General features: G+C 51.4%; 1 protein-coding gene across 16 annotated transcripts in view; it reads right to left on the bottom strand.

Moving 5' to 3' along the window:
• Positions 1 to 25,990, bottom strand: part of HHATL (hedgehog acyltransferase like) — a 63,697-nt gene that overhangs the window by 11,740 nt on the left and 25,967 nt on the right. For 6 of the 16 annotated variants that reach the window (XR_011527042.1, XM_070575732.1, XM_070575731.1 and 3 more), the window contains exons 8-15: positions 24,932 to 25,093; positions 22,295 to 22,471; positions 20,543 to 20,749; positions 18,220 to 18,359; positions 17,621 to 17,773; positions 15,195 to 15,317; positions 7,246 to 7,400; positions 4,552 to 4,666 (exon numbers count right to left, since the gene is read on the bottom strand). Coding sequence is in view for 13 of the 16 variants with exons in the window: in XM_070575732.1 (XP_070431833.1) it covers positions 4,552 to 4,666; positions 7,246 to 7,400; positions 15,195 to 15,317; positions 17,621 to 17,773; positions 18,220 to 18,359; positions 20,543 to 20,749; positions 22,295 to 22,471; positions 24,932 to 25,093 (1,232 nt within the window). In the remaining 3 variants the exon portion in view is untranslated. Of the gene's footprint in view, positions 1 to 1,215; positions 1,356 to 3,183; positions 3,949 to 4,551; positions 4,667 to 7,245; positions 7,401 to 15,194; positions 15,318 to 17,620; positions 17,774 to 18,219; positions 18,360 to 20,542; positions 20,750 to 22,294; positions 22,472 to 24,931; positions 25,094 to 25,990 lie in introns of those variants that run through there. The other 10 variants (XM_070575740.1, XM_070575739.1, XM_070575741.1 and 7 more) reach the window with 6 other exon arrangements.

The raw sequence follows: 25,990 nt of genomic DNA, 5'->3' as shown, positions 1-25,990 counted from the left end.
AGGACTGCAGGTGTGACAGTGTGTATGGAGAGCAGGTGGGCAGGCAGAGACTTCCTTGTGGGGTGGCTGTGGGCTCACTGGGGAGGAGAGGCTGGTTCTGGCCACCACTTGTGTGGGCCCAGAGGAGGACCCTCGCTGCAGGCCACCCTGCCCTGGGCTCCTGGGGGCATGGGAGGGGCCCAATGGCAATAGATTGTGTTTGGGGCTCAAATCAGCCTGAACCAGGCTGCAGCCATGCCCAGCTCAAGTGTGGTGCCCCAAAGGCTCCCACAGGGACAATGGCCAAGCCACACCCATGGCTCAACCAGGTCTCACCTGTCAGTGCTGAAATCTGAGCGCTCAGGCCTGCAGCACCCGCCTGGGGTGCAGCCAGGGGAGCCTTCCTGTGAGGCCTCTCCACCACCCAGCCTCTCGTCCTTGCCCCTCTGCCCTCCAGGCCCTGTCTCCCCCTCCCAACACCACCACCTTGTGGCTCTGGGCAGGGACCTTGGTGTTCTCTGTGAAAGGCAAGGCCAGATCACCTGCCTGAGGGCTGGGGAGGTCATCCTCAGGGGCCCAGGGACAGGTAGTGCTGTTCAGGAGGGGCCATGGGCACTAACCTGGGCAGCCAGGCTGCCCCACTCCCTGCCTAGCCCACCTGGGCTAGATCCTTCAGGGCCCCAGTCCTTGGCCCCTTTGACAACCTCTCGTTCCCTTAAAAATCCTGCTCCCAGGCTCTCCTGGGTCTCCCCCTTCTACCTTCCCCCTCCCACACCTCAGGGAGATAGGAAGGACAGCCCCTCCCCACCCAGACCTGGGCAATGAGCCTGGGAGCCACAGCAGGGAAGGTGGGAGGCTCTGAGGTGCCACATTCTGTCTCTGCATCCCCCCACCACCCTGTATCCTCCCACCCCATCATGGCCCTCTTTTTCCCATGCCTCTCTGACTGGACCAGCAGCTCCCTGAAAGCAGCAGTGAGTCCGATTCACCTCCGGGCCCCCTCACAGGCCTGAAGAGGCTGTTGTGCAGGCGGCACTCACTGACTGCCAGGGGACAGCTGGCTGAGGGGATGGTGGCCTGTGAGCCTGTCTCCCCAGCTGGCCTGGGGCTTCCTGGAAATCAGGGACTATGTCTGGCTCACCCAGCATCCCTGTGCCTGGGGGAGAGGAGCTGCTCACAAATATTTGTTAAACCAATAGAGGTAATACTAAAGGCTAACATTTATTGAGTACTTACTGTGTGCCAGCCACTGCTCTAGCACTTGGCACTTAACACAGTGACTCCTGAAGAGGGATTCTGATGGGGAATGGAGCAGACCTGGTCTGACTAAGCGGGGCCTGCTGAGGGCAGGTCCCAGCAGCCGGGACAGGGACCCCTGGCACACAGCTCCACAGCAAAGCTCTCAAAGTTGCCCGTAGAATCTGTAAATTGAAACAGTTGTCTTCATACCCATAGTTGGCCTAAGCAAGGACTGAGTGCCCAGACTGACCTCTGCAAGATGCCAGCTAATCAGTTTACCCAAAAGTGTGCAAATAAGATTTCCCATGCCTGACTGTGGTCTTCCTTCCCTCCCGCTCTTATTTAAACCCTGTTTTTATCATAGAATGAAATCAATCTTCCCTTGTACAGAAGTAAACAGCAAGCGAATAATCAGCTAAATGTCTTTGAGTTATTCTTTGACACCTACAACAGCCCTTGAGGGAGGGTTCCATTATTGTCCCCATTTTACAGATGAGGACATGGAGGCTCAGGGAGGTTAAGTAACGTGCTCAAGGTCACACAGTTGGTGAGTGGGAAAGGAGATCTGCCCCGGACACCCCCCCCCCCCCCCCCGTTCAGACCTCGTGACCTGAGGCCCTTCCCTTTCTCAGATCCAGCCCTGAGCCAGGAAGGGAAGCAAAACCACCCTTAAGTGGTCGGGGTGTGGGTCATGCCACCCTGCACTTCCTGAGGTGTCCCCTGCCGCTTGGTCCATCCCTGAGGAAGGATGGCTGGTCCTGTACCTGTTTCTCCATCCCAGGGACTCTACTGAGGGCTGGAGCCTGCACCCCCACATACTCAGATCACCCCCTGGGGCCCCCAGCGCCTGCAGGAGAAGGTGCTGACTCTGTTTGCCACTCCTGTCACACACTGTCCCCTCCCAGCACAGGCCTCTCACTCTCTCGGGCTCTGCTTGGCCATTTCCCTTCACAAGGGATCAGAGACTCCTTCCTGGGGACCCTCAGGACACCATCAGAATCACTACTTCGTGCTGATGGTTGTCGCTACACCTTGCGGGGGGATCTCTAGACCTGTCGCCCCATGCAGGGTTGGGGGCTCCCTGAATGGGGGTCCAGCATGGAGTCCCTCCACAGCCCAATCCCTGAGGAAGGGCTTGAGCAGACAGGGTCCAGAAGGCCCAGGTGGCTTCCTCCGGGGAAGGGGTGTTTTCACAGCATGTGCATTGCATTTGTGAGTCACTGCACAAGGGACACAAGTGACTGGTCTTCATGTGTGGGAATGTGCGTCTACATCCACCCACGTGCACATGTGCGCACATGCCTGTGCGTGTGGAGTCTGCACTGTCTGTGGGTGCATGTGTGTATGTGTATGGTTGCATGCTCCTGAGTCGAGGTATTTGTGTGCAACTGCGTTTTTGTGTGGGACTGTGTATGCACAAGTGTGGGCAGGTGTTTGGGGTCGGGGTGTTTAGCTGAGTGACTCTCCTTGGAGCCACCCCTCCCCCGGGCAGAAGCTGCAATCAAGAGGGGTGACACTGCGACAGTCACAGACGCGCCTGGGGGCTCTCCAGCAGCCCTCTTCCCTCATCCCTGGGCTGCGGTGAGGGAAGTGCACTGTGCTTCGCCTGGACTCACGGCCTCGAAATCACGCTGCCCAAAGCTGCAGCCTACCCCCATCCCTGCCCTCCACCAGCAGCACTCACCAGCTGCCACCTTTTGGAAGCAAAAGGAGGTGCCTCTTGGAGCAGCTAGCTGGGGTCAGAGCTGCCCAGCCGTGAGGTGGGCATGCCGGCCCTGGGTAATCTGCTCAACTGGAGGACCCTGGCTTTTGGCGTCAGACAGGCTAGGGTTAAATATTAGCCCCGCATCTTTCTGGGAGCCTCAGTTTCTCCATCTGTAAGATAGGGTGACAATCCCCCGGCTTGCTAGAGGACTAGATGGGGTCAGCTTTCCACAGCAGATGCTCACTCACTGGGAGCTGTGGTGATTATGAAAATAATCATTATTATTACAAGTCTGAGGGTCTGTATGTAAGGAAGGGCCTAGAGGAGTGGGCCAACAAGGTGTCTGGGAATGAGGTGCCTCCAAGTCTGCGGAGGGTGGGGATGGCCACAGACGGAGCCAGGGAGTGGGGAGGGGATGTGGGGATGCTCTGCTGAGGTAGGTGGGGTGGGGTGGCCTGGGGCATGCTCCCAGCCTGGAACACGGAGGGCTCTCCTGTGCACGTGGAGCCATGTGGGCATGCAGCAGCCCCCAGCTAGTCCCCAGGACAAGGGTGATGAGCACCTGCTCAAGGGACTGCATCTGTCCGTTCACAGCTGGCTTTCTGTCCTAGAGCTCTCGCTGAAGCCGACTGGGCTGCTGGGCCCTCCCCTGCCATCGCCAGGCCTGCCCAGGCTCTCCTCTAGGGCTCCAGCAGGGCTTCTCCTTTGCCCTGCTGGCCTGAGATGCTGGCTTTGGTCACCTTTGGAGATCCTCTTCTGGGAGAAGGGGCTGAGCTGGTGGCTGGAGTCCTCAGACAGAGCCTCATCCTCTCAAGGCCTGAGGCGGTCCTGTCTGGTCTGGCCAGGCTGACACTGGGCCGCCATCCTAGCGCTTGTCTGCCTTCTGCTGCCGCAGGGCCTGCAGGAAGACCCCTTTCACCTGGCCCAGGGTCTCATGGTACATACGGAAGTCCTCCTCTTTTCCCCGCAGGGCACTGCCCAGGGCAGCCTTCAGCATTTCATTCTCCTCTACTTGGATGGCCAGCCTGGACCACAAGGAGAGAGGGTTCAGTGCAGCCCAAGCTGGCACGTGTGTGTGTGTGTGTGTGTGTGTGTGTGTATGCATGTGTGTACATGTGTACAAAGGGCCCTGGAAATGGGGCTGCCAGCATGGCTGCTCTTCAGGCTCAGGGTTCTGTCTGACCTGTCCCCTCCTCCCACAGATCCTTGGGGGAATACTGTGTGGTATTCCTCTCTGGGCCCACCCACACCCCTGGGTCTGGCACCCAGTAGCTCCCCCAAATGCTGGCTGCCCCAAGGATGAGTACTAATTTGTAGAAGTTCCCCTTCCATCCTTTCCCATCACCACATTTGACCTTGAAAGGCTTAACTGAGTGAGAAAAGTGGATTCAGCAACCCATGCTTAATAAAACTTCTCTGGGACTTTGGGGTCATCAGGGTCATCATGGCTGGGTCTCTCTGCCCTCTGATGGACAGTCCCTGAATTGCAGGCCTAGAACCCAGCACCCAGCAGGACCAGCCTTCTGGGCAAACAGAAGTCAAAAGGGGAGGGATATGATCCTTCTGCTCATCGAGGCAACTCCACCCAGACAAGGCCACCCTTTCAGGAAGATGGAGCAGGGGAGCACCTGGTGGTAAGCTCCTCCAGCTGGGACTCCATGGGCACACTGGAGAGCTGGGCGAAGGCTGGGTCCTTCCTCTCGCTCCTGTTCGGGTTGTGCCTGGTGTTAGAGGCAGGCAGACCTGTGGGGCAGTAGCAGCCGCTTTCTATGATGAGGCCACGGCCCTGTGTTACTCTCCTTCTCCTCCCCCGACTGCCCCCTTCCTGCTTTCCCACTTGTTGAAACATTATACCTTCTTCAAGGTGCAGGACAAGGGCTGGCGCCCTCCAGAAGCCCTCCCCAATTCCTGCTGTGCATCCCCCCAGACCCTGGCTTGGCCTCTGATACAGCCCTAACTGCTTGCTTTGTACCAAGGTGGTTCCTTTCATTACTGTCTCCATCTTTGCACTTTACAAGTTTCTGGAAGGCAGCTGGGCCTGAGGTCTAGCCTGCAAATTGAGCCCTGATTTAGGCTGTTGCTGCATCTGATGCCTTCACACCACTGGGTGCCCCCCTCCAGTCTCCATCCTGGCCAGCAGCTCCATACATACATACTGGGGATCCAGGGGGGCTAGGTCAGGGGTCACATAATGCTCAGAAAAATAAATCAAAGCCCAACTGGTAGGAGCCTTGGGCAGGATCACAGCATTAGAAAACCTCTGTGCTGACACCTCAGAGGAGGTGTAGGTCTCAGAGGTGCTGCGGCCCAGGGGAAAGCATCTGCCATCAACAGAGCTGGCTTTCACTCCCTGCTGTGTGGCCTCAGGCAAACCATCAACCTCTGTGAGCTGGTTTCCTCACCTGTAAAATGAGGATAATAGTTCTTGCCTCTAGAGCTCTCTGAAGCCTGAGTAAGTTCACATTGGGCCCTCAAGACCTTGTGTGATTGGATCACCTCCTCAGCACCCGGTGACTTCTCTGGCCTCATCTTGTATTCCCCCTGCTCACCATGCCCCAACCTCACTGCCTCCTTGCTGTTCCTCCAAGCCTTTAGCCAAGCTCCCACCGCGGTGCCTCTGCACTTGCTCTTCCCTCAGGTATCTGTGTGCCACATCCCCTCACCCTTCCACCATCTCTGCTCAGATGTCAACTGGTCAGTGAAGTCAACTCATCATTGAGGTCTTCACTGGCCGTCCTGGAGAAAACACCTGCTCTCTCACCTCCTGTCCATTTCCTCTGCTTCAAGCCACAGCACCTGCCTCCATCTAACCCAGCACGTCTTCTAAGGGTTTATTTGTTTATGGTCCATCTTCCCTACTGGAGTGGAACTGCCATAAAGGGCCAAATTCCAGAATCAGATCCCCTCATTTTGCAAATTGGGAGTTGTGGTATGCTCCCCAGAGGGGCAGGGCTCTGCCCATGTCACAGGCCAGCAGGTGGCAGAGGCCACATGGACACTTTCTCTCAGGCAGTTGCCTCTCACTGTCCAGGCAAAACCCAAGTGGATTTTCCTTAGCCCTCCCTGGTTGGGAGCCTGGCCACCTGCAGGAGGCGAGCCCAAGGCCTGGGGACACCACATTCCTAGGGGACCTACTCCTGAGGGCCCAGGAAGGTCAGCAGGGCTAAGCCCCAGGGTGCTTCCTCAGCCTCAACTCCCAGAAGCTCCTGGGCCTTGAATCTTGGGCCCTGCTGTTGGGAGAAGGGACAGGGGCACAACTCCCCCTTTGTACTCCATCTGGCATGTCCTTCTGAAATATCTGATCTCATCTGGGCCAGGAACAAAGGTCTGAGTGTCCTTGGCTGGGGGAGGGAGGGGGAGTACTGGGGTGTTGAGAGGCAGGACAGTGGGGGCAGCATCTCCACTCCAGAGCCTGGAGGGGGTTGGGATGGGGACATCAGAGGGAGGCAGGCCCTAGCCCCTTGACACTGAAGAGTCTTCCTCCCTGGGAGTCAGCTACCCCAAATATGGCTTCTGGCTCTGGATCCTGCACCCCTATTTGCCCAAGCCCCACAAGATGCTGATGCTGCTGGTCTGGAGACCACACCTTGAGAATCAGTTAGAGCAACAGATGTTTTAGTTTACGGCAACTAAACCTCCCTCTGCAGCTGGGTGTGGTCATGTGACTAGAACTGGCCAATGGGATGAAAGCAGAAAAGACAGAGCAACCTTAGGGTCATGCCCTAAAGGGCAAGGAGCAAGCTGTCTCCTTCCCTTCTCCCCTCCCTGCTGCTGGTGGGAAGCTGCGGCGGCCAACTTAGACCATGAGATGGAAGCTGTGTGTTAGGGACAATGGAACACAAGACAGGAGCCTGGGTCCCCACACCTGTGGAAAGGCCACCTCATCCCTGCTTATGCTTGACTGAAGAAGGAGGCAGAAAGCGATTCCTCTCCTGGCGAGCCACCACTGCTCTGGCCTCCCTAGCAGAGCAACATTTCCCCTTTGAACAAAGTCAGCTCAGGACAGAGGGTGGAGGGCTGGGGTGGGGCAGCAGTGGAGGTGGTGTCTGAGGGCATTGAGCACAGGCACTGCCACCTTACACTAAGGGCTTGCAGGTGGGCTGGGCCAGGGCCACATGGGCCAATAGTGCTGTGGGGCCCCTAGTTCCGATAGGAAGCCAGGGGGAGAGGACACGCAGCAGCAGGGGCAGGCAGAGCTCCGCCCTGATGGAGACCTCTGCTTGCCACATTCTCCTTGATAGGGCTGAACAGTGGGGCCAACTGGATCCTCCCTTAGCAGCAAGCCACCCCCCTGCCACTGGGACCCCTGGTCTAGCCCCTACCTGTTTTGCTCCTGGGGGCTGTTTTCTGAGAGGCTGACGTCCTCTCAGGCTCCAGGCGCATCTTCTCCAGATGCTGCTCCAGCACCACGGTGCGTTGCCGCTCCTCCTGCAGCTTCCTCTCTGACTCCAGGAGCTTGCTGTTGCTCTCCTCCACCCTGGTGATTAGAGAGGAGGGGTTGCCATACTCTCTGGCAGGCCAGGGCAGTCCCCGCCCCACCTGCTCAGGCTCTCAGAGAGGTGGCACATCTTACACTGGTGGTGGTGGGACTCGTTTATTTTTATTGCAGTAACATAGGAACATGCATTAAAGAGTCATATAGTTCTCTCCAAGGTTTAAAATGAAAAAATCAGCAGCCCCTCCTCATTCCCAATTCCTACTCTTGAAAAGCAACACTTATAACACTTTGAGCTGTTTCTTTGACTATTTATTTACTGCCATATTTCTACAAATGCTTATGCTGCTATTTTTTTAAGGTTTAAATATAATTTTGGACTTCATGTCATAAAATATGAGAATTTAGTTTTATTTTAGTATTCTCCCCTTACCAACAGAATCATCTCTCTACCTCCCAACATAGTTCTATTACCATTTTTTGGCTGGATTAATATTAGGTGGTATATTAGATTTCCACTGCTGCTGTAACAAATTACTACAAACTTAGCAGCTTAAAATAACACAAATTTATTATCTCACAGTTCTGTGAATTAGAAGTTCCACAGGCCCCGTTGGATTCTGTGCTCCAGGTTCCGCAAGTCATAATCAAGGCGATGGCTGACCTGGGCTCTTACCTGCAGGCTCTGGGGGAGACTCCGATTCCAGGCTCATTCAGGTTGTTGGGAGAATTCAATTTCAATTGAAGGACTGAGGTCCCTGTTTCTTGCTGGCTGTTGGCTGGGTAGTTTTTATCTTTTAGAGGCCACTTGGCCCCCTCCATCTTCAGTCAGCCAGAGACACTTATCATGCTTTGAATCTCTCAGCCTTCCTCTGCGGCCTCTCTCTGACTGACCCCAGCTGCTGAAATTTCTCTGCTTTTAAGGGCTCAAGTGATTAGACTGGCCCACCTGGTAATCCAGGATAATCTTCCTATTTTAGGGTCCATAACGATAATTACATCTACAAAGTCCCATTTGCCATATAACATAAAGTATTCACAGGTACAATAGCAGTGAGCGAAGGGAATGGGGGACAATCCTGTCTACCACAGGGGGTTACATTAGAAATGCAATGATTACATTTTCATTCTTCATTGTTTGCTTTTCTTGGAGTTAGTGATTGCTTTCTGGTTATTATTATTTATTACTATTATTTTCTATATGCCTGTCATGAACTCATGGGCCTTGAAGATCTTGTGATTTGGTTCTTTCACTTGAAGGATGTGTTTAATCTCTCTGGAGCTGGGCTAAGGTCCTTCCTGTCGCTAGGTATGGCATTCCAGACCTTTGTGATACCAAGGGCTCAAGTAAAGGCCAGGACTCCCTGAGATGTAACCCAAGCAGAGGGTTATATACACACATGCAAATCAGAGTGGCAACCTGGAAATTTACAGTGTTGGAGGAAGTGGTCTCTCCACCTCGGGGAAGAGTCAAGAAGGAACAGAAGGGTGCCAATTTTGAACAGTACACAACTAACACAAAGCTGTATACAGCTACAATACAACTTGTTCAAGCATGTTCCTTGAAACTTTATTTGCAAAAGCAAAAAACTAAAACAATGTAAATTTCCATCAGCAAGGGAAAGACAAAATAAGTGGTAACATATTCATACCATGGAATATGACAGAATGTGATACAGTTGTGCTGTTCAACACAGTGGCCGCCAGCCTCATGTCCACACATAGCTATTTAAATTAAAATTAACAAAAATTAAATAAAATAAAAAATTCAGTTCCTCAGTCATACCAGCCACATTTCCAGTGCTTGAAAGCCACATGTGGCTAATGGCTGCTGCACTGGAAGTGCAGATACAGAACATCTCCATCATCACAGTTCTACTGGACAGCACTGCTCTACAGTGAAAAAGAACGAGGTAGAGCTACGTGTACAAATATGGATGGATCTCTAAGTCATGGGACTGGTGAAAAACAGCAAGTGCCACAAGAATACATAGAATACCATTTTTGTTAATAAATGGCAAATAAATCATAGTGGATTAACACAATAAAATACCAACCATAAAAAGAATATGTTTTGACCTGAAGAGAATGTCTGTGATATATTGGTAAGTGAAATAAGTAGCAGGAGATTATGCATAATATATGATCTAATTTAAAAATTTATAACAAATTAAAAATGTAAAAACAAATAAATACTAATGCTAATGTCATTCAGCCGATGAACTGAAAACAGAGGAATAGGCAGCAGTTATGGACTAGCTGTCTGTGGGGGAGGGGCTTTCATTTTCTGGTTACATATTTCAGCAACATTTGCATTCCATTTGTGATAGGCATATAATAAAAGAAACTAACATCATATAAAATGCTAAAGCACTTTATGAATTCCAACAAAATTTAGGAAGAAACAAACTTGATTTCTCTCCTTCTCCCCGAAAATGTGCCTTCCCCATCTTGATAAATGTTACCATCACTCATGCAGTTGCTTGGCCAAAAACCCTGAGAGCCACTCTTGCCTCCTCTTTCTTCCTTGCTGCTTTCAGCTTCCAATTCATCAGCAGGCCCTACAGCTTTCCCTCTAAACACACACCAAACCAGCTCCCTCTCACCCCTTCACCTCCGGCCTGGTCTGGTGCTGTTCCTCCCCCTGCCTCCATGGATTTCAGTTTCTCTTCAAGACCAACAGATCCACTGGGATTCCAATTATGCTCTTTGACCAGTCTTTATTCTCACTGATTTTTTTCTTCTTCCATCATTAACTGGGCTAATTCAGCTAGATCCTTGTGTGTCAACGGCTATGAGTGTGAGTCTAACAGCTCTCCAACACCATGTGCATCAACCTCATGAAATTCCAAATATTTTGATAGATTTGCCTTTTTACTTTGCAATTGATTTTCACTTTATTTCAAGAGTTTGACCAAATTGGCCCAATGGCAACGTGAAGTGAAGAATATTAAGCAGTCAAGTCATTAGTGAATGTTCTAATGTTAAAAACTTTGCTTTCATGGGGACTGTAACTGTTGGGATGCTGATAAAGAATACTCGGATAAGGAGGTCCCCTTGCCCAGGAATTAATTTAATGCAAATGATACAAGATATTTATGAAGACAAACACACATATTATACATTACTTACATAATACTATGTACATAATTTGTAAAGAGCTCTTTACAGACGTAAAGAAAAAATACAAACAGCTCTCTAAAAAATGTGCAATAGTATGAATAGGTAGTTAGAAAAGAACATGTAAAAGGCTATAAACATGTGAAAAATATGCTTATCCCCACTTTTGGTTATAGCAAAGCAGACCAAAAATAGCAACGAATATTAGTGTTCCTTTATTAGTTTTGCAAAAATGTTAAAGATTGATAAAACTTAGTATAGGTGAGGGTATGGGGAAATGGTTGATAGTTCACATTATTGGTGGGAATGTAAATTGAGTCTTTTTAAAGCGGCAATTTGCCATTAGTTGTGGACATTTTAAATGTGCATATTCTTTGATTCAGTAATTTTACTTTTAGAAATTTATGATACCGATATACTCCCACAAAAATGTCAAGATGTTTAGTGTGTGAGTCTATCTTTTAATAATACATGTGTGCATATATGTGTATATACATATATACAAAAATATATATGTGTATGTATTTTTGGATGTGCAAAAAAAACGTTTTTGGAAGTTCTAACAGTTCTTTTCTATGAGGAATGGGGAATTGGGGGTTGGAATAAGAGGGTTTTTACAATAAGTAAGTATACATTTGTAATAGAAAAACTAATTAAACTTCTGATAGCATAAGGCAGGGCTTTAATGTCAATGTGAGGGCAGAAGACATAAACCTGGGCTCCTACAGAGTGCCTGTTTGTACTAAGAGGACTGAGACAATATCCATCCATAAGCCAGGGAAGTGGTGAGGAAGTCTGTAGTCTACCCAGGCCTTAAGTAGGGGGAAAAAGCACCAACTATGAGAAAGTTGAAACACAAGGTCAGCACTCATGTGTTCAGGAAATCCGAAACCAATAAATTAGCATAAAGTGCTGATCAGAAACCAGCGAAACCCCAAAGCCCCACAGAAACAAAAGCAGAACCATTCTGTTGGAGCACTTTCATAACCTAAGAACTCCCACAAGGAAAAAACACTGAAGCTCACAAACAACACAAAAATACAAACCACACAGGGAAATAATTCATCATGAGAAGGAGTTAACAGTCATTACTTTGAATCCTAAGTAATGAAGATGATAGGGCAACTTTAAAGGGACTAAGTACGCTTAAAATTATTAAAAAGTGAAAGGCAAGAAATCTCAATGAAAGAACAAATGCTATAAGAAAGAGAACAGGAGGTTTTACACAAAAAAGAATGGCTAGAAATAAAAAAAAAACAGTTATTAAAATAGATTTCATGGAAAATGAAGTGCAACTAAAGAGATTTAGTGAGCCAGAAGACAGATTTGAAGAAACCACCCAGTAATCAGCTCAAAATATTAAGAAGTTTTAAGAGTTGTGGAGGAAAGAATAAGAAGGTCTCATATATGTTGACTAGGAGTTTTAGATGAAAAGAATAGAGACAATGGGGGAGAGGCAACATATGGAGAGAAGTCCTTGGCAATATGTAAATTGAAGTCCTTGGATTAAAAAAGCAAGTAATTCCTAAATAGGAGAAATAAAATAAAATAAAATACCTAGACATATCCCAGTGAAACTTCAAGATATCAAAGACAGAGAATATCTGAAAAAGCATCCAGAGAGAAAGGACATATCTACAAAGGAACGACAATCAAACTGACAGCAGATTTCTTTTTAGCAACCATGGATGATCAAAGACAATGGACCATCACAGCCTCCAAATCAGAGAAGTCCCATCTATCTAGAACTCTATGCCCAATTAAATTCTCATTCAAGAGAAAAGCATCATGGAGACATTTAAAAATAGACCCAGAGGGTTTACCATTCACTTGGCCTCACTGAACTAAAGGATGCACTTCAGTAAGACGGAAACTGAACCCAGAAGGAAGATTGAGAAGCAAGAAACAACAGTGAGGGAAGATATTTTTTAAACATGCAGGCAAAAGTAAGTGAATATTGACTATATTTTAAAAAGATGATCTTGGAGGGTTAATTTTAGAGGGTTTAAAAAAAGAACGTGGAAGAGAAATATTAGAAAACAGTAACATGAAAGACACAAATAAGAAAATCAGAGTCCAAACATTCTAAACTTATTCTATTGCTCAAAGTGATAATTAAGAAACCCACTGACTTTAGACTTGCTGAGTCTTACATTAAAAGATAAGGGTAACCACTAAAAGAATAGATAGAGATAGAATGTATCACTTCCAAACTTGTACGGAAGAGAGGGAAACAAAATTTGATCAATCCAATATAAGGGAGAACAATGGAGAGAAAAAGAGCAAAGAAAAATCATAGCAAACAGAAAATAAGAATTGAGACGATCAAACTACCTCTAAATATTACAAAAATGAAAATGGATAAAACTTTACTGTTCAAATACAAATTCTCAGATTGAATTTAAAAACAAAGCTAGCTATAGGCTTTTTAAAAAGAGACATATTTAGTGACTTCTGTCATGGAAGACTAACCAGACTAGTCCCTCCTATTGTAAACAATTAGAAAATGGATAAAATATAAGAAATATGTTGTTCTCAGATACTGAACAACAGGACACTGACATTGGACAATGGACACAGGACTTGAGAGAAGGGAAACAAATGCCATGAGCTCTACCATCACCTTCAGCCCGGGGACCCTGACTGCACTGTGAGGGGCGAGGGGGATCCTAAGCGGAGTGCAGGAGTCCCACCAGGATAAGGATGGAGATTGGGGAGTTGGGGGTGGAGGTGAGGTAGCTGGAATTGGTAGGGCAGGGTATGAGATAAGGGGAATCTACACCTAGAAAGACCTCCCCCTGTGAAGACTGGGACAGACTCTTCGGAGAAAGAAAGGAGTAGATATTGAGGATCTCTGAGAAAGGGAGGGCGTGTACTTAGGGGTGAGAAATCCAAATAGGTTTGGGGGGATCTGAGTGCAGAGCCCAGGCAGCCAGCAATGTCCCAGAGTAGACTTGGCTAACGGGCCTCACAAGCTCCCAGACACCTCAAAATGACACAGAGCAGCAGAATGAACCCAAAAAGGTCAAGGGTACCAGCTGAGGGAGAATCTCACGCGTGTGACTCTGAGAGGGAGTGCCTCCTTAAAGCCTGTGCCCCAGGTGCCTTGCTTGCCTCACCCACATCCCAGCTCTGAGTGGAGAGGCCCTGGAAGATGCGGTTCCACAGGGAGAGAGAGGCCCCGTAAGCAGAACTGAGGCATCCCTGTTGAGCTTCCAGCTGAACAGGGCCATGGGAGGGATCCTAGCTGGCATTATGTGAAAAAGAATGACCTAGGCCACTTACAGAATCATGGGAAAGAATAAACCACTGTGTTTGAAGCCACTACATTTGGGGTGGTTTGTTATGCGGCAATAGATAACTGAGTTACTTGGTTCACAAAACGCTCCAAACTCAGGTGTAACTCAAGGGAAATGGGAGAAAAAGCCTGAATTGAGTATGTTTCTTCGATTTAACAGACTAGAGGCTTGTACTATCCATCACATTTCAATTATAGAAAAAGAATTAATGTCACTTTTCTCACATACCTGGGGACATCTGAAATGCAGATCCATCCTCTCTATGTACTACGTGAAAGGACAACAATTAGAGCTGATCACTTCTCACTGCTTAGGTGGCTGCCACCCAGTGACCACTTCCCAGCACCCCTAACTCCTTCTCTGGTAACTATACTCCATTTTTCCATTTTGCAAACTGCCTTCCTCCACTCTGTGAGCACTGGAGGTACTTGCAGTCAGGGTGTCTGGCCTGTGTCTGGGGATGGACATGTGAGCAACCCAGGCCAGCTACACCTTCTCTCCCAGACCTGCTAGCACAAGAACTGAAAGCCATTGGGCCTGTGTCATTCCAGTGGCCCAGGAGAGACCATCCGAGGGTTCCTGCTACCAAGATTCCTGGATTCCCTTGGGTTTCTCTCCTGCCCTGCACCTTGGAGTCTTCCAGCACCTTCCAAAAATCTGCCTTTCTCTTAACTCAGCCAGAACTGGTTTCTGTCGTCTGTCATCAAATAGCCTTGACTGACATGTGATATGGCCTGTTAGGGCAGAAACTCCATGGTGTCCTTTATATTTTTCAGTGTGGAGGTCACATGGTTGGGCCCAGGCACCTGCAATTCTTGCCAAGAGGATCACTTGAATGAGGAGCACTGATTTATCTGAATGGAAATCTGTCAGCAACTCCTTGGAGAAAACCATACCTCCTGGTCCACTGCCTGGGGACACACATTTCCCTCTCTCTCCCCAGAGAAGTCTCAGCTCCCCATCTATCAGTGGCTCTCATCCTCTTTCTATTTCCAGATGTCAGTCTAGCCTGTGTCTTCTTCCCACCAAACCCTCCAACGGCGCCAAGTATGGTACCACGCTTGTCATAGGTTCTAATTATTGGTGGGTTGATGTGACTGATGTAACTATGCCAGAGTCTCTCCTCTGAGACTCCTACTTCATGGCCACAGGCATGCAACAGTCTGGGTGTATGTAGGACAGGGCAAACCACAAGTGTGATGACAGGTCCCCAAGGTTGTTGGGCACTTGGGTGAGCATATGAGTTGTGGTTGGGAATGCTATGGACCAACACTGTGAGAGCCAAACTCTCTAATAAGGTGGATCCACACATGGATGAGGCCTGGCCCCTGTCCAGGAGGGATGCCCTTGTGCCAGGCTGTCCACCACCCAGCCCATGTAGGCCCAGGAGAGTGAGTCCCTGGGTGACATGTGTTACCGTTTCTGCAGGACAGTGACAAACTCGGTGAGCCGGTCGCGCTCCACCTCAGCAGCCTGCCAGAGGGCCTTGAACTCTGTCACCTGTGCCTGCCAGCCTTTTTGTTCTGGGGAGTCCGAGAACCTGGGGACCAGGATGGGGGATAGAGGTCATTTAAGGTGTTACCTGAAGACATACATACTCCTGTGATGGTGGGAGGGACTGGAAGGCATTCAGGGGTCCTCAGAGATAGCCAGAGAGATGGAAGTCAACCTAGTCCCTCCTGGTCTTCCTCCTCTGGCTTCTTCTCAGCCCACCATTCCTGGCCCTGCTGAAGGCTAGATCTCATGCAGCTGGCTCCAAAGCCAGACCCCACCGGGGCTGGAGTTGCATCAGCACCTCTGGCCCTCCAATCCCTGTAGGGGCCTGGAATTATCTAGCTGCTATGGAAGTTGGCTCTTGTGGACCTGGGGTGCCCTGGGTACCTGTGTGACCTGGGGCATGGCCACCCTGCCCAATGCCAGGTGGGCCCAGCCTCTGTCTCCCTGCCAGCCTGCACTAGCCCTCTTGCATCTTCTGACTTGGCCCCAAGCCCAGCCCACTTTCCTGGAGCCTGGACACTTGGCTTTGTGACTTGGTCAGTTTTCTCCAGCCCTGATCCCACCAATCACTGCCTCCCTCCTCACCACTGGGCCTGCCTACCAGCCCCTTACCTGCTGGCTGGGGTCAGGACAAAGGTGAGCTCTTCTCCCTACCCCAACACCCCAGAGCCCACATGTGAGTCCTAAGCTGCTCTCTGCTTGCCCTCACCTTTCCCAGTGAGACCCTGGTGACCCCGGGCTTGCTCTTCCAGTATCACAGGACATAGGGAGTGCTGGGCTGGGGCAGGCGCTCCCAGAGGCTGACTTGTTCTGTGGTCTTGGGCAGGTCTCTTCCCCTCTCTGGGCCCCAGTCCTCCCTCTAAACAGTGAGGGAGTTGGCTGAGATGGGCTCTGAGGACTGCAGACTCCTCCATGTTCTGACTCCTAAATATAATCTAAGGCTTTGCTACTCAAAGTGTGGTCTCTGAGTCAGTGGCTGTGGCATTACCTGGGAGCTTGTTAGAAATGCAGGATCCCAGTCTCCAGCCCAGGCCTGCTGAATCAGAACCTGCATCTAACCTGGCAGCTCTCCAGCTGTGTTTGTGTGCAGTTTGGAAAACCCTACTCTCGTCACCTCTATGATCTCACACAGTAGGGAGGAGCAGCAGGAGAAAGGAGCTGATCCCCTTGCCCTGCCCTACTCCCAGGTACCCTATCTGAGTCACCACACTGGCCCTGAAAGACACACTCTCTGGGGTCACTCCTGCCCCATGAACTCCTGTCCCGTCGCTGAGGGAGGGGACTGTAAGCTCCATAAGGGCAGGGCGCACACATGGTTGGGTCCAGTAAATTTCTGTGTGTTGTGGAAGAAACAAGCTTGGGAACCAGCAGTGTGGGCAGCCCAGGAGCCCACTGGCTCCTGCATCCCTGTGAGTACAAAGGCCACAGCACACAGGCCTGGAAGGGACCTTGAGGGGTCATCTTGTTCATCCTCCTGCTCCTACTACTGTGACTAAAACCTCAGAGAGACAGAGCCTGCCCATTCTCCCCGTGGTGTGAGAAGTGTGGCACATGCCCCTGAGGCTCAGAGTTGGCCCACTCTCCCCCAAGTGACCTTGTGACCCCAGGCTGATGAGTGGGAAGATGCAGGGTTGGCATTGGCCCATGGTCCCTGTGCTGCCAAATGTCAGGCCAGAAGCGTCTCAGGCACTTCTTGGGAAATAGCAACCAAGAGAGGATCAATTTGCCCGAGTCCCACAGCAAGTCAAACGTGGGACAAGGGCCACTCAGAGGCCTTGACCAGAACCTGAGCTGACCTGCCTGAGGGGTGGAGGTGGGGCTGACAGCAGGAGCATGGCTCCAGGGGACAGTGGGCAGGGCTCAGGACAGAACTCAGAGGCAGGACAAAGCCACCCTTTGTCTGTGAGCTGGCAGCAAGAACAAAGGGCCCATTTAAGCCCTAAGGCTTGATTCTATCAACAAAGAGGGGGCTAGAGAGTGGAGTGGATATCAGTGGCTTAAAGTGGGAACCCATATGACATGAAATTCTCCCCCTAGAGACTAATTCTCATGGGCAAGAGAAAGCAAGGGAAGGTGCTGGGCTCAAGGCCCTGGAAGGTTCATGTTAACTCTGTGGTAGAAGGAAGAATATTAGACTGCCAATTAGAGGCCAAGACTCTAGTTCTGAAGCCACTTACTCTATCATCTTGGACAAGGCACCAAACCCTCTATGTCCTTATGTAACTTTGGAAGAGTTCCTGGACTTGGCCTGGCCTTGGTTTCCCTTCCTTTCAATGGGATGGCAATGGTGGCTGAGCCATTAAGGATGAGAAGGGTTGTGAGGGCCCAGGGGTCCTGGGTTCGTACCTGGGTGAGGCCCCATGAGGACTGGGCAGGGAAGGCCACGTGAGAGCAGATTCCACCAGTGTGTGGCCCAGGCTGGTCACGGAGCTGTGCCAAGGCAGAAGGGGCTCATCACCACGGGAAGGCAGGCTGGGCCTCACCTCTGCAAGCGCCCAGCTGGGAGGAGAGCAGGGGCCAGCAGGGGTCTGAGGAACCCGAAGAGGTGGCCACTGCTGGCCCTGGTAGCAGCCCTGTGGATTTGCTGCCCTTCTTTCCAGAACTCTCGCTTGCTCAAAACAGGACAGAACCAAGAGACATCAAAGCCTTGCACAATCCAACAGAGGTCTGACAATCCCAGAAGCAGGTATTTTGAGGCGAGCTCGGAGAGGATTTTACAGGGAGCTGCAACCAGCTGCACTTGAAGAAATAATATCTGGGCCTAACTGGCTCCTTCACGCAGATGCAGGGCTAACGGAACAGGAGAGACCCATGTATTGGATGGAAAACACCACAGTCATCTTAAAACTGCACCCGTGGCTTCCCCACAGAGGCAGCAGGAAGCAGCCTTCCTTCTGAGTAGCTAATATTCACTTTCCAACCCCTCCATCCCATCGTTTTCTTACCGAGAAGATCCAAGCCTGCCAACGTGATCGCCTGCTGATGCCGGGGACTTGGTCAGGCCCGGGTCCTCCGGGAATTTGGTGGAGGCGGGGCTGACCTCGGGCCCCCTGGACCCCTCGCCTACTTCTCTATTCCGAAGATACTGCAGGGAAGAGACCTGGGGTCGATTCTCAGGGCTTTGGCTCCGATGCCTGGAGAGGCAGGAGGGCACCTTGGCTCAATTCAGAGCTTTTAGGGGATATGAAAGAGGCTTCTTTTCAGGAGTGAAAAGCGAGGCCTGTTTGGTGAAGGCACTCTTTGCATGATAATGACATCTAATAATGCCTCTCTTCAGAAAGGGAGCTCCAAGGCGTGAGGTGGTGACTGGGCCGGAAGCTGGTCTACATTCGGTAGGAAGAGAAGTGTGTGGCCTATGATTTGGGGCAGATCAGAGACTGATGTCTTCAAGTGGGCCCACCTCTCCGGGCAGCTCCACCCACATGTGGATGAATGCCAGGTGTGACTGGAGGCCACCTGCCTTTGACAGCTGGAGATACCTGGACCTTCCAGACACCCAGAGCCAGAGAGGCTAGCAGGGCCTCAGCAAGGGCCGGCAGCCTTGCGGGGAGCCTGGGTTGCTCAGGCTCCCTTCCCTCCCCACACCCCACCTCTTCTGGATAGCTGGTGAGGCTGGGCTGAAGAAGGAACATTGGAGAACCCCCAGCAGGAGGCCAGGCTACCATCAAGGGGTAGACAGCCCCAGTCTGGCATGTCCCCCAGCCCCACCCATTCTGAGAAGACTCGCAGTGTGTGCCAACTTGTCTGGTGGGTAGTGCTTGGCCCCCAACTGGGTGGTGACCTCTCAGGTAAGGATCAGTCAGTCCTCTTTTGTGTGCCTGGAGCCAGGACAGTGGTGAGGTGAAGACGCTGGAATGTTCCTGTGTGTCCCTTCAGACTTCACTCCCCAGAGAGCCTGGGATGACAAGCAGGGTGAGGACTGCAAGGTGATGCCCCCACTCATTACCCCACATACTCTGTCCCCGGTCTTCCTCAGCCTCAGGGCTTCAGCATTCTCTACCACAGTCAATCCTGTGGCCGCAGGCTGCCCTGGCCCCTGGAGACAGACGGCTACAGGACAAACTGCCAAGACTAGCCAACACCAGCCTGGGGCTGGGGCAGAGGGGCTCCTGGGTGCCCATGCCTCTGACTGGACCATGGAGCCCTGGGAATAAAGGACAGGGCTGCTGAGTGACACAACTTTGGCTATACCAGTCAGCCTGGCTGTGAGGCTCCTCTGTCACTGGGAAACCTGTGCGAATGTCAAGGAATCCTTCTCCAGATGCCAGCAACTCCCCTCACCCTCAGCACCACCACCACCACAGGAAGGAGCCACACGGGGCCCATGGTGCCTGACTTCTAGCAGACCAGGCTGTGCCCTCAAGGCACTGCCAAGGCAAAATATCTTCAGGTGCTCACTCATTAGACAAGCATTTATTGACCATCTACTGTGTGCTTGGTCCTGTGCCAGGCACTGAGGTACCACGTCTGTGCCCCCTCACGGGGAGTGTGGGAGAGAAAACAGGAAAATGATCACATAATGTGACAACAGTTTGGCTTGGGATGCACAGGGAGTTAGGAGAGTACTCAGGAGGGGCAGGTAACACAAAATGGGGAGGCCCTACAGCTTCCTGGAGGAGCTTATCACTAGGTAAGACCTAGAGGCTGAGGGGCAGCCGGCCAGGCAGAGGCAGTGGGGAGGAAAGGGAAGGCATGTGCTTCAGGCACACGCACAGGCCTGGAGTGTGGAAAAGGCAGGGTCATGGGATGAACGAAATGGCATCCATGTGGCCAGAGTGTGGGGGAAAGGAAGAGGTGGAGAGAAGGTGCAGGAAGCACGGCTGCAAGAGATAGTCACACGGTGCCCTGTGAGCTGGATAAAGTGTGGCTTCTCTTCCGCCATTCTGTTGCCTGGAATGTGAGTGTAAAGGCTGGCACTGTAGCCACCATCTTAGATCATGAGGATGAGGGCCACAGCTGGGGAGGGAGAGGATGAGCTGGAAGGATCCTGGACCCTTGAGGACTGGGCGAGGCCGAGGGTGACGGGGAGCCACAGATAGGTTTTCTGCAGAGCAGAGAGAAAATCAGGCTAGTACCTTAGAGAGGAATGGTATGCACAGAATAGGGAGTCAGACGGAAGCAGGGAGCCAAAGTCGACCAAGTAGGACGTAGTATAGTCTGAGTGAAGGCAGGTAGAGAGAAGTGGAAGTGGCTGAGATTTCTCTGGGTGGTGTATGGACTTGTCTGGACCTGGAAATGGATGCTGGGCTGAGACGGTGGTCTACTCACCCGCACGCTGAGTTGCCTGATCTCCAGCTCCAGCTGCTGCACCTTGGCCTCCCGCTCAGCCACCATGGCCTGCAGCTGGGCGACGAGGCTACTGCTCTGCTGTGCCTCGTTGTTGAGCTGCTGGTCTAGGTGGTGCTGGGATGCTCGTGTCTTTTCCTCCTGCAGACTCAGGCTGCCCAGAATCTCCTGTAGCTGCTTCAGCTGGTCCTGGGGGGCCAAGCAGGAGCGCAGGTGAGGGTCAGCCATGGCCCCCGGGTAAGGAAGGACAAGGGAAGACCGCATCCCCCCACCCCCAGCAACCCACCCCTTCCCTGCTCCTGCAGGAACCTAACAGTGGGAAAATAGTGTTCCCTTGAGAGGCAGGAGGACCGCCTTCTTGCCTGCCCACAGTGGAGTTCAACCAGGCAGGTGGGGACCATGCCCTTTTCCTATCCTCAACTTCCTTCCCCCTGATATCACGGCCAAGAAGGATATCCAAGGGGCTTTCAGGACAACAGAAAGCAGCTCAGATGGTGCCCCTCAGCCAGTGGGACAGATATGTGGGTAAAGAAACCCCATCCCACTCTGCTGGGAGACAGCCCTGAAGGCAGTACCTGGACCCCTGGCTAGGGATGGTTCAGCACCTGACTGAGACCCTATCCCCTGGAGATGCCCTCCAGGAGACTCCTGGGGTGGAGGCTTCCTGTCTGGGGGCCAGGAAGGACGATGTCAGTGACTGGGAACAGGTAGGGGCTGTCCTCACCACACAGTGGAAGAAAGGGAGGCCCAGAGAGCCCAAGGCACACTGCTGGTGAGTGGCAGGCCTGGAGCAGGTTTGCAGCTCTCTTCGTGCCATCTTCAGTGACAAAGAATGGTGGCATACAGGGACCTCAGAGGACAACCAGCCCCACATCTTATTTAAAAACTGGGAGCTGAGGCTTAGAGAGGATAAATTAGACCTGGGTCACACAGTGAGGCATCAACACAGGCAGGCCCAGATTTCAAGTCTTCTGTGCCCCACCCACCACCCTGCCTGGTGCAATTATTATGGACTAAGGGGCGCCTAAGCCAGCATCAGGTCCCCCATGCACCCCCGTCAAGCCAGGTGTGAATACCCCAGGGGCCTGTGGGCACAACTTGGAATTCAGAGACCAAAGCTCTGGGGCACCTCAGGCCCCAGAGAGAAAGGGCCAGGCTAGGGGCAGGAAGGCAGAGTGGCTTTGCTAATCAAAGGTTTTACAGTCAGAGCAACCTGGTTGGAACTCAGTTGTACCCTCTGGGATGATTTATCTAACCAGTGGGGGTCTTAGCTTCCCCATCTGTGAAATGGGTTATCATATATGACCCTAGGGGTTATCTTGGTGACTAACCATTATACACCACACCCCTAGTGCCCACAAGGGGAAGGGATCGATGCCATCACACTGACAAGGATTTGTACTGGGGCCTCAGTTGTCCCTTCCATTCCTTGATGAAAAATAGACAGTGTAATCCCATCTCGTTGCCCCTCACCCATTTCTTTCTCCTTTGGGGTCCACAGGCCCAGTGGCTTGTGCCTAGCATCAGCTTCACACAGCAGGACTTATGTACGCCCTCAGGTAGCCTAGGAGCTGCTCCTGTCCCTGGGGTGGGCCTTTGGGACTAGGGCCCATCTGAAGGCAATGAGCTTCTGGGTTATGCAGTAGCATTTTGTAGAAAGTGAGAGCTCACTGTGGGTGGGGTTGGGTCACAGGCTTCTGGGTGGGGTGGGGGGCCTGAGCGGCTGGGCCGTACCATGAGGGCGTCGATGAGCTCATCATCATGCCTGCCCTTCTCCACGAGGGTCCCCATTTGACTCTTGAGGGTCTTCACTTCGCTTGACAGCACCTTGTTCCGGGACCTCATGCCCTCAAACTTTTTTTTCAGCTCTTCAAGCTCTCTCTGGAGGGCATCCCGCTCACCCACAAGTTTCTGTAATCAGACAGTACAGTCATAGGCAGCAGGGCTGAGTGGGACCTCGGCCACATCTAGTCCCTCGCTCCCACTCACTGTTGAGACCCAGAGATGGGAAGGGACTTGCTCACCCCACCAAGAGCTAGAACAAGAAGGGAGGCTCCAGCTGCCACTCTATCCCTCACTTCCTCCAGCACGGCACCCCAGACTGCACCTCACTTTGGTCAGCTAGAAACCAGAAGCTCACACACTGCACATGGCTTTGGAGTCACTCATTCATTCATTCCTTCTCAAATATTTCCTGAGGGCCTACTATGTGCTTAGCATTGTTATAAGTGCTGGGGATACAGCTGAGAACAAAACAGACAGAGTCCTTGTCCCCAAGGAGCTGACAGCCTAGTAGGGGAGAAGGATAATGCCAGATGGTGACAAATGCTAATTGAAAAGTGGGAGAAGGGACTGGGGGGACCATGGTATCGTCAGGGAAGGCATGGCAGGAAAAGGTGACATGTGAGCAGAGACTGAAGGAAAAGAGGGTAAGAGCAAAGGCCCTTGGTGGAACATGCATGCCTGGAGCGCAGTGCACGATGGGGCAGGTCAGGAGCAGGTCATGGGGGCAGAGGCCAGATTAGGTAAACCCTCAGAGCCAAGACTGAGACACTGCAAGGGTTTCGGGCAGTGACTGACATAATCTGATTTGGTCTTAAGGGTTAATTATCACTGGAAAAGTGTTTTCAGATCCTTGATGAAGTGAGTTATAGAAATAAAAAAGAGTAAAACATGATGAATCTACAGGACTACAGCTCTTTGATGGGAGACAGCCATTGTTCACCTGTTGCTCTGCTGTCTACACACTCCAGGCTCTAGTGGGTGCCTGGCAGACAAAATACACACAGGAGATCACTTCCTACTACCCACATTGTGGGTCAAGGATGGTCCAACAATTCTAACATATTCTGTTCTGGGTTAATGTGTAAATCTGAGCCAGGTGCACCTCAAACCCAAGATTTTCAAATTTCAATTCCCCATCTCCCTTGAACCCACTCCTTGTCTCCTCTACCCACCTGCTACACTCACTTAAAGTCCTTCATAATTCTTCCTACTCTTCTCTCTGCCATGTCTGGTCACTGAGTCCTATAAAGTCAACACTCAATGTCCCAGGCATCCACCTTTCTGCTATAGTCGTACTATAGTTCTGCTATAGTCTTGGTGCAGGTCCTTGGTCATGTCTCAAGTGGATTATTGCTTCTGCCTCCCATGCCTCCTCTGACACATCCCCCCATGCCTGACCATGTGATCTTTCCAAACTGCACGCCACCATGTCCCTCCACAACTTAAAACCCTGTGGTGGTTCTCCAATGCTTTTAAGATAAAAGCTCAAATCCCTGACCAGCATGCAAGGTGCAGAAGGACCTGGCCCTGCCCACTCCTCCAGTCTTACTGTTCCCCTCCTTACACCTGATGGTCCAGGTTACTGGCAGGTACAATGTGGCAGTGGTCACAACGTACCTAGTAGAGGGCCCAGTCCCGAATTGGGACTCACAATAGAAGTCTCCCAGTGAAAAGGTAAGCCCTCATTGTTAGGAAGCCCATTGCCAGGGCCACTGAAGTGCCCATTTGGCCTGCCAGCACCTCCTCCCCGTTCTTCCTCTGCTTTCTTTGTGGAAGCCCCTACTTTCCACTCTTAAGCCAAGTTCAGAGAGGCTGACTAATCCCCTAGACACTCAGGGGCAGATATCTGAAGCTTGGCCATCAAAGCATCCTGTACCCTTAGCCACAGCGATTAGCTCAGGGATGGGCACGTGGCCTAAACCAGCCAATGACACTCAATTCTGAGACTTTGTCGGAACTACTGGGAAAGAGAAGCCCTTTGTGGGGGCTGGGTTGGAGGATAGAAGCTGGGACTACCAGAGGTCCCTTTGGAAGAGTGTGAAGCCAAACGAAGAGAAAGTGGCACTGAGACCAAGTCCCTAAATCCCACTGTTCCTGAGGCCATGCCACCTCTACACTCTTCATCTACATGGGCCAATAAATCCTCTTTGTCGCATAAACCTGGTAGAGTTTGTCTTCTGACACTCCTAAGTCAGCCAGCGAGATGCAGCCCGTGGTGCTGATACCAGCCTGCCCAACTCTTTCAGCAGCCTGGAGCTCTCCTCCTTTAAGGCCCATCCGACCCTATCACACCTCTGGGGCCATGATCTTCTCCTTCTCCTCTTACAAATGAAATTTCAGATCCAACATCTCCAAAACAGCCAGGACGGGATGGGGAGGGGGGCACCCAACAGTCATGACATGGGCTCTGGGTGAGGACTCAGCCAGGCAGCTCAAGCTGGATCAACAGGACGTTAGGAACATGCACAGCAGTGACCCCAACCCCAGGTGTCTCCTGGCTGTCAGGGTGCCTCAGACTCCTTGCAGGGGTGGTCATGATCTCCGGCTCGCACATGCCCCCTGACCTCCTCCCCAGGCATGCTTTACCTCCCAGCTTTCCTGTTTTTCCCTTTCCAAGTTGCGGATCCTGAGCAGGTTTTTCTCCTGTGCCGACAGCTTCCTTGGGTCTGGATAGACAGATCTCTCGTCGCTGGCTATTCCCACAGACCGGCTCTGGGTCTGTCCCACTTGTTTCTCAAGCTCTCGAACCTGAGGGTGGTAAAACTCGTCGTTCCACAATGGGTCTGCAGTCAGACTCCACTACTCAGAGGGGCCACCCTGAGGTGTGACAGGAGACCGCACTAGACAGAGAACACCCCAGTTCCAGATGGACGTGGAAACCTCACATGAGAGGCTTCCTCGGGAGGACACAGTTTCCTGGCCAGTTGGAGGAGATGTTGCAGAGGGAAGGGAGGGTGTGGAAGCTGAGAGACCAGCTCAAAACCTCACTGGCTGTGTGACTGTGCACAAATTACTTAACTTCTCTTAATCTCAGGTCCTTCCTCTGTGAAATGGGCCTAAGGGTACACTTGGTATTGTGTCGTTATGAGGATTCAGTGTCCTGAACTTGTCTGAGCCTGGGAACCCCCAAGACACTTCTTGGAATGACAAATCTTGGGGCCCACTCCAGACCAACAAGTCAGAGCTCCAGGGGAGGACCTGGGGATCTGCATTTTAAACAAGTGCTATGGGTAATTTTTAGGATTAGGTAACTTTGAAAAACCCCAAGATGGCTCAGGTAAAGTCCTCAGCACGGACCCCAGCACTCACAGGCTCTCAGCAAGGGGCAGGGAGAGGTCATCCCACAGAACCATGGCTTTATCACAGGGGTTGAAGTGCATAACTCCTAGGGCCCTTCTATCTCTGGTTTCCATGTTGACACAACATAAGGATGGAACAAAGTTGGGTAAACCTGAGCTGGGGCAAAATTCACCAGGGTCACTGGTAAAGGGCAGCAGTATGGCTCTGAAGGCACATATTAGCGCCCTCGTGTGGCACTGTGTGGTAATTCCATTGACGCATTCAAGAACATGGTATTACTTTTAATCATTTACTTACACAACTTAACAAGAACAAGGATAACTAACGTGTTGAGTGCTGATGACG

The sequence above is a fragment of the Equus przewalskii genome, chromosome 15 (genome assembly GCF_037783145.1).
Source record: "Equus przewalskii isolate Varuska chromosome 15, EquPr2, whole genome shotgun sequence".
Classification (NCBI taxonomy): domain Eukaryota; kingdom Metazoa; phylum Chordata; class Mammalia; order Perissodactyla; family Equidae; genus Equus; species Equus przewalskii.
Note: the sequence above shows the minus strand (reverse complement) of the source record. Positions and strands in the feature narration are given on the sequence as shown.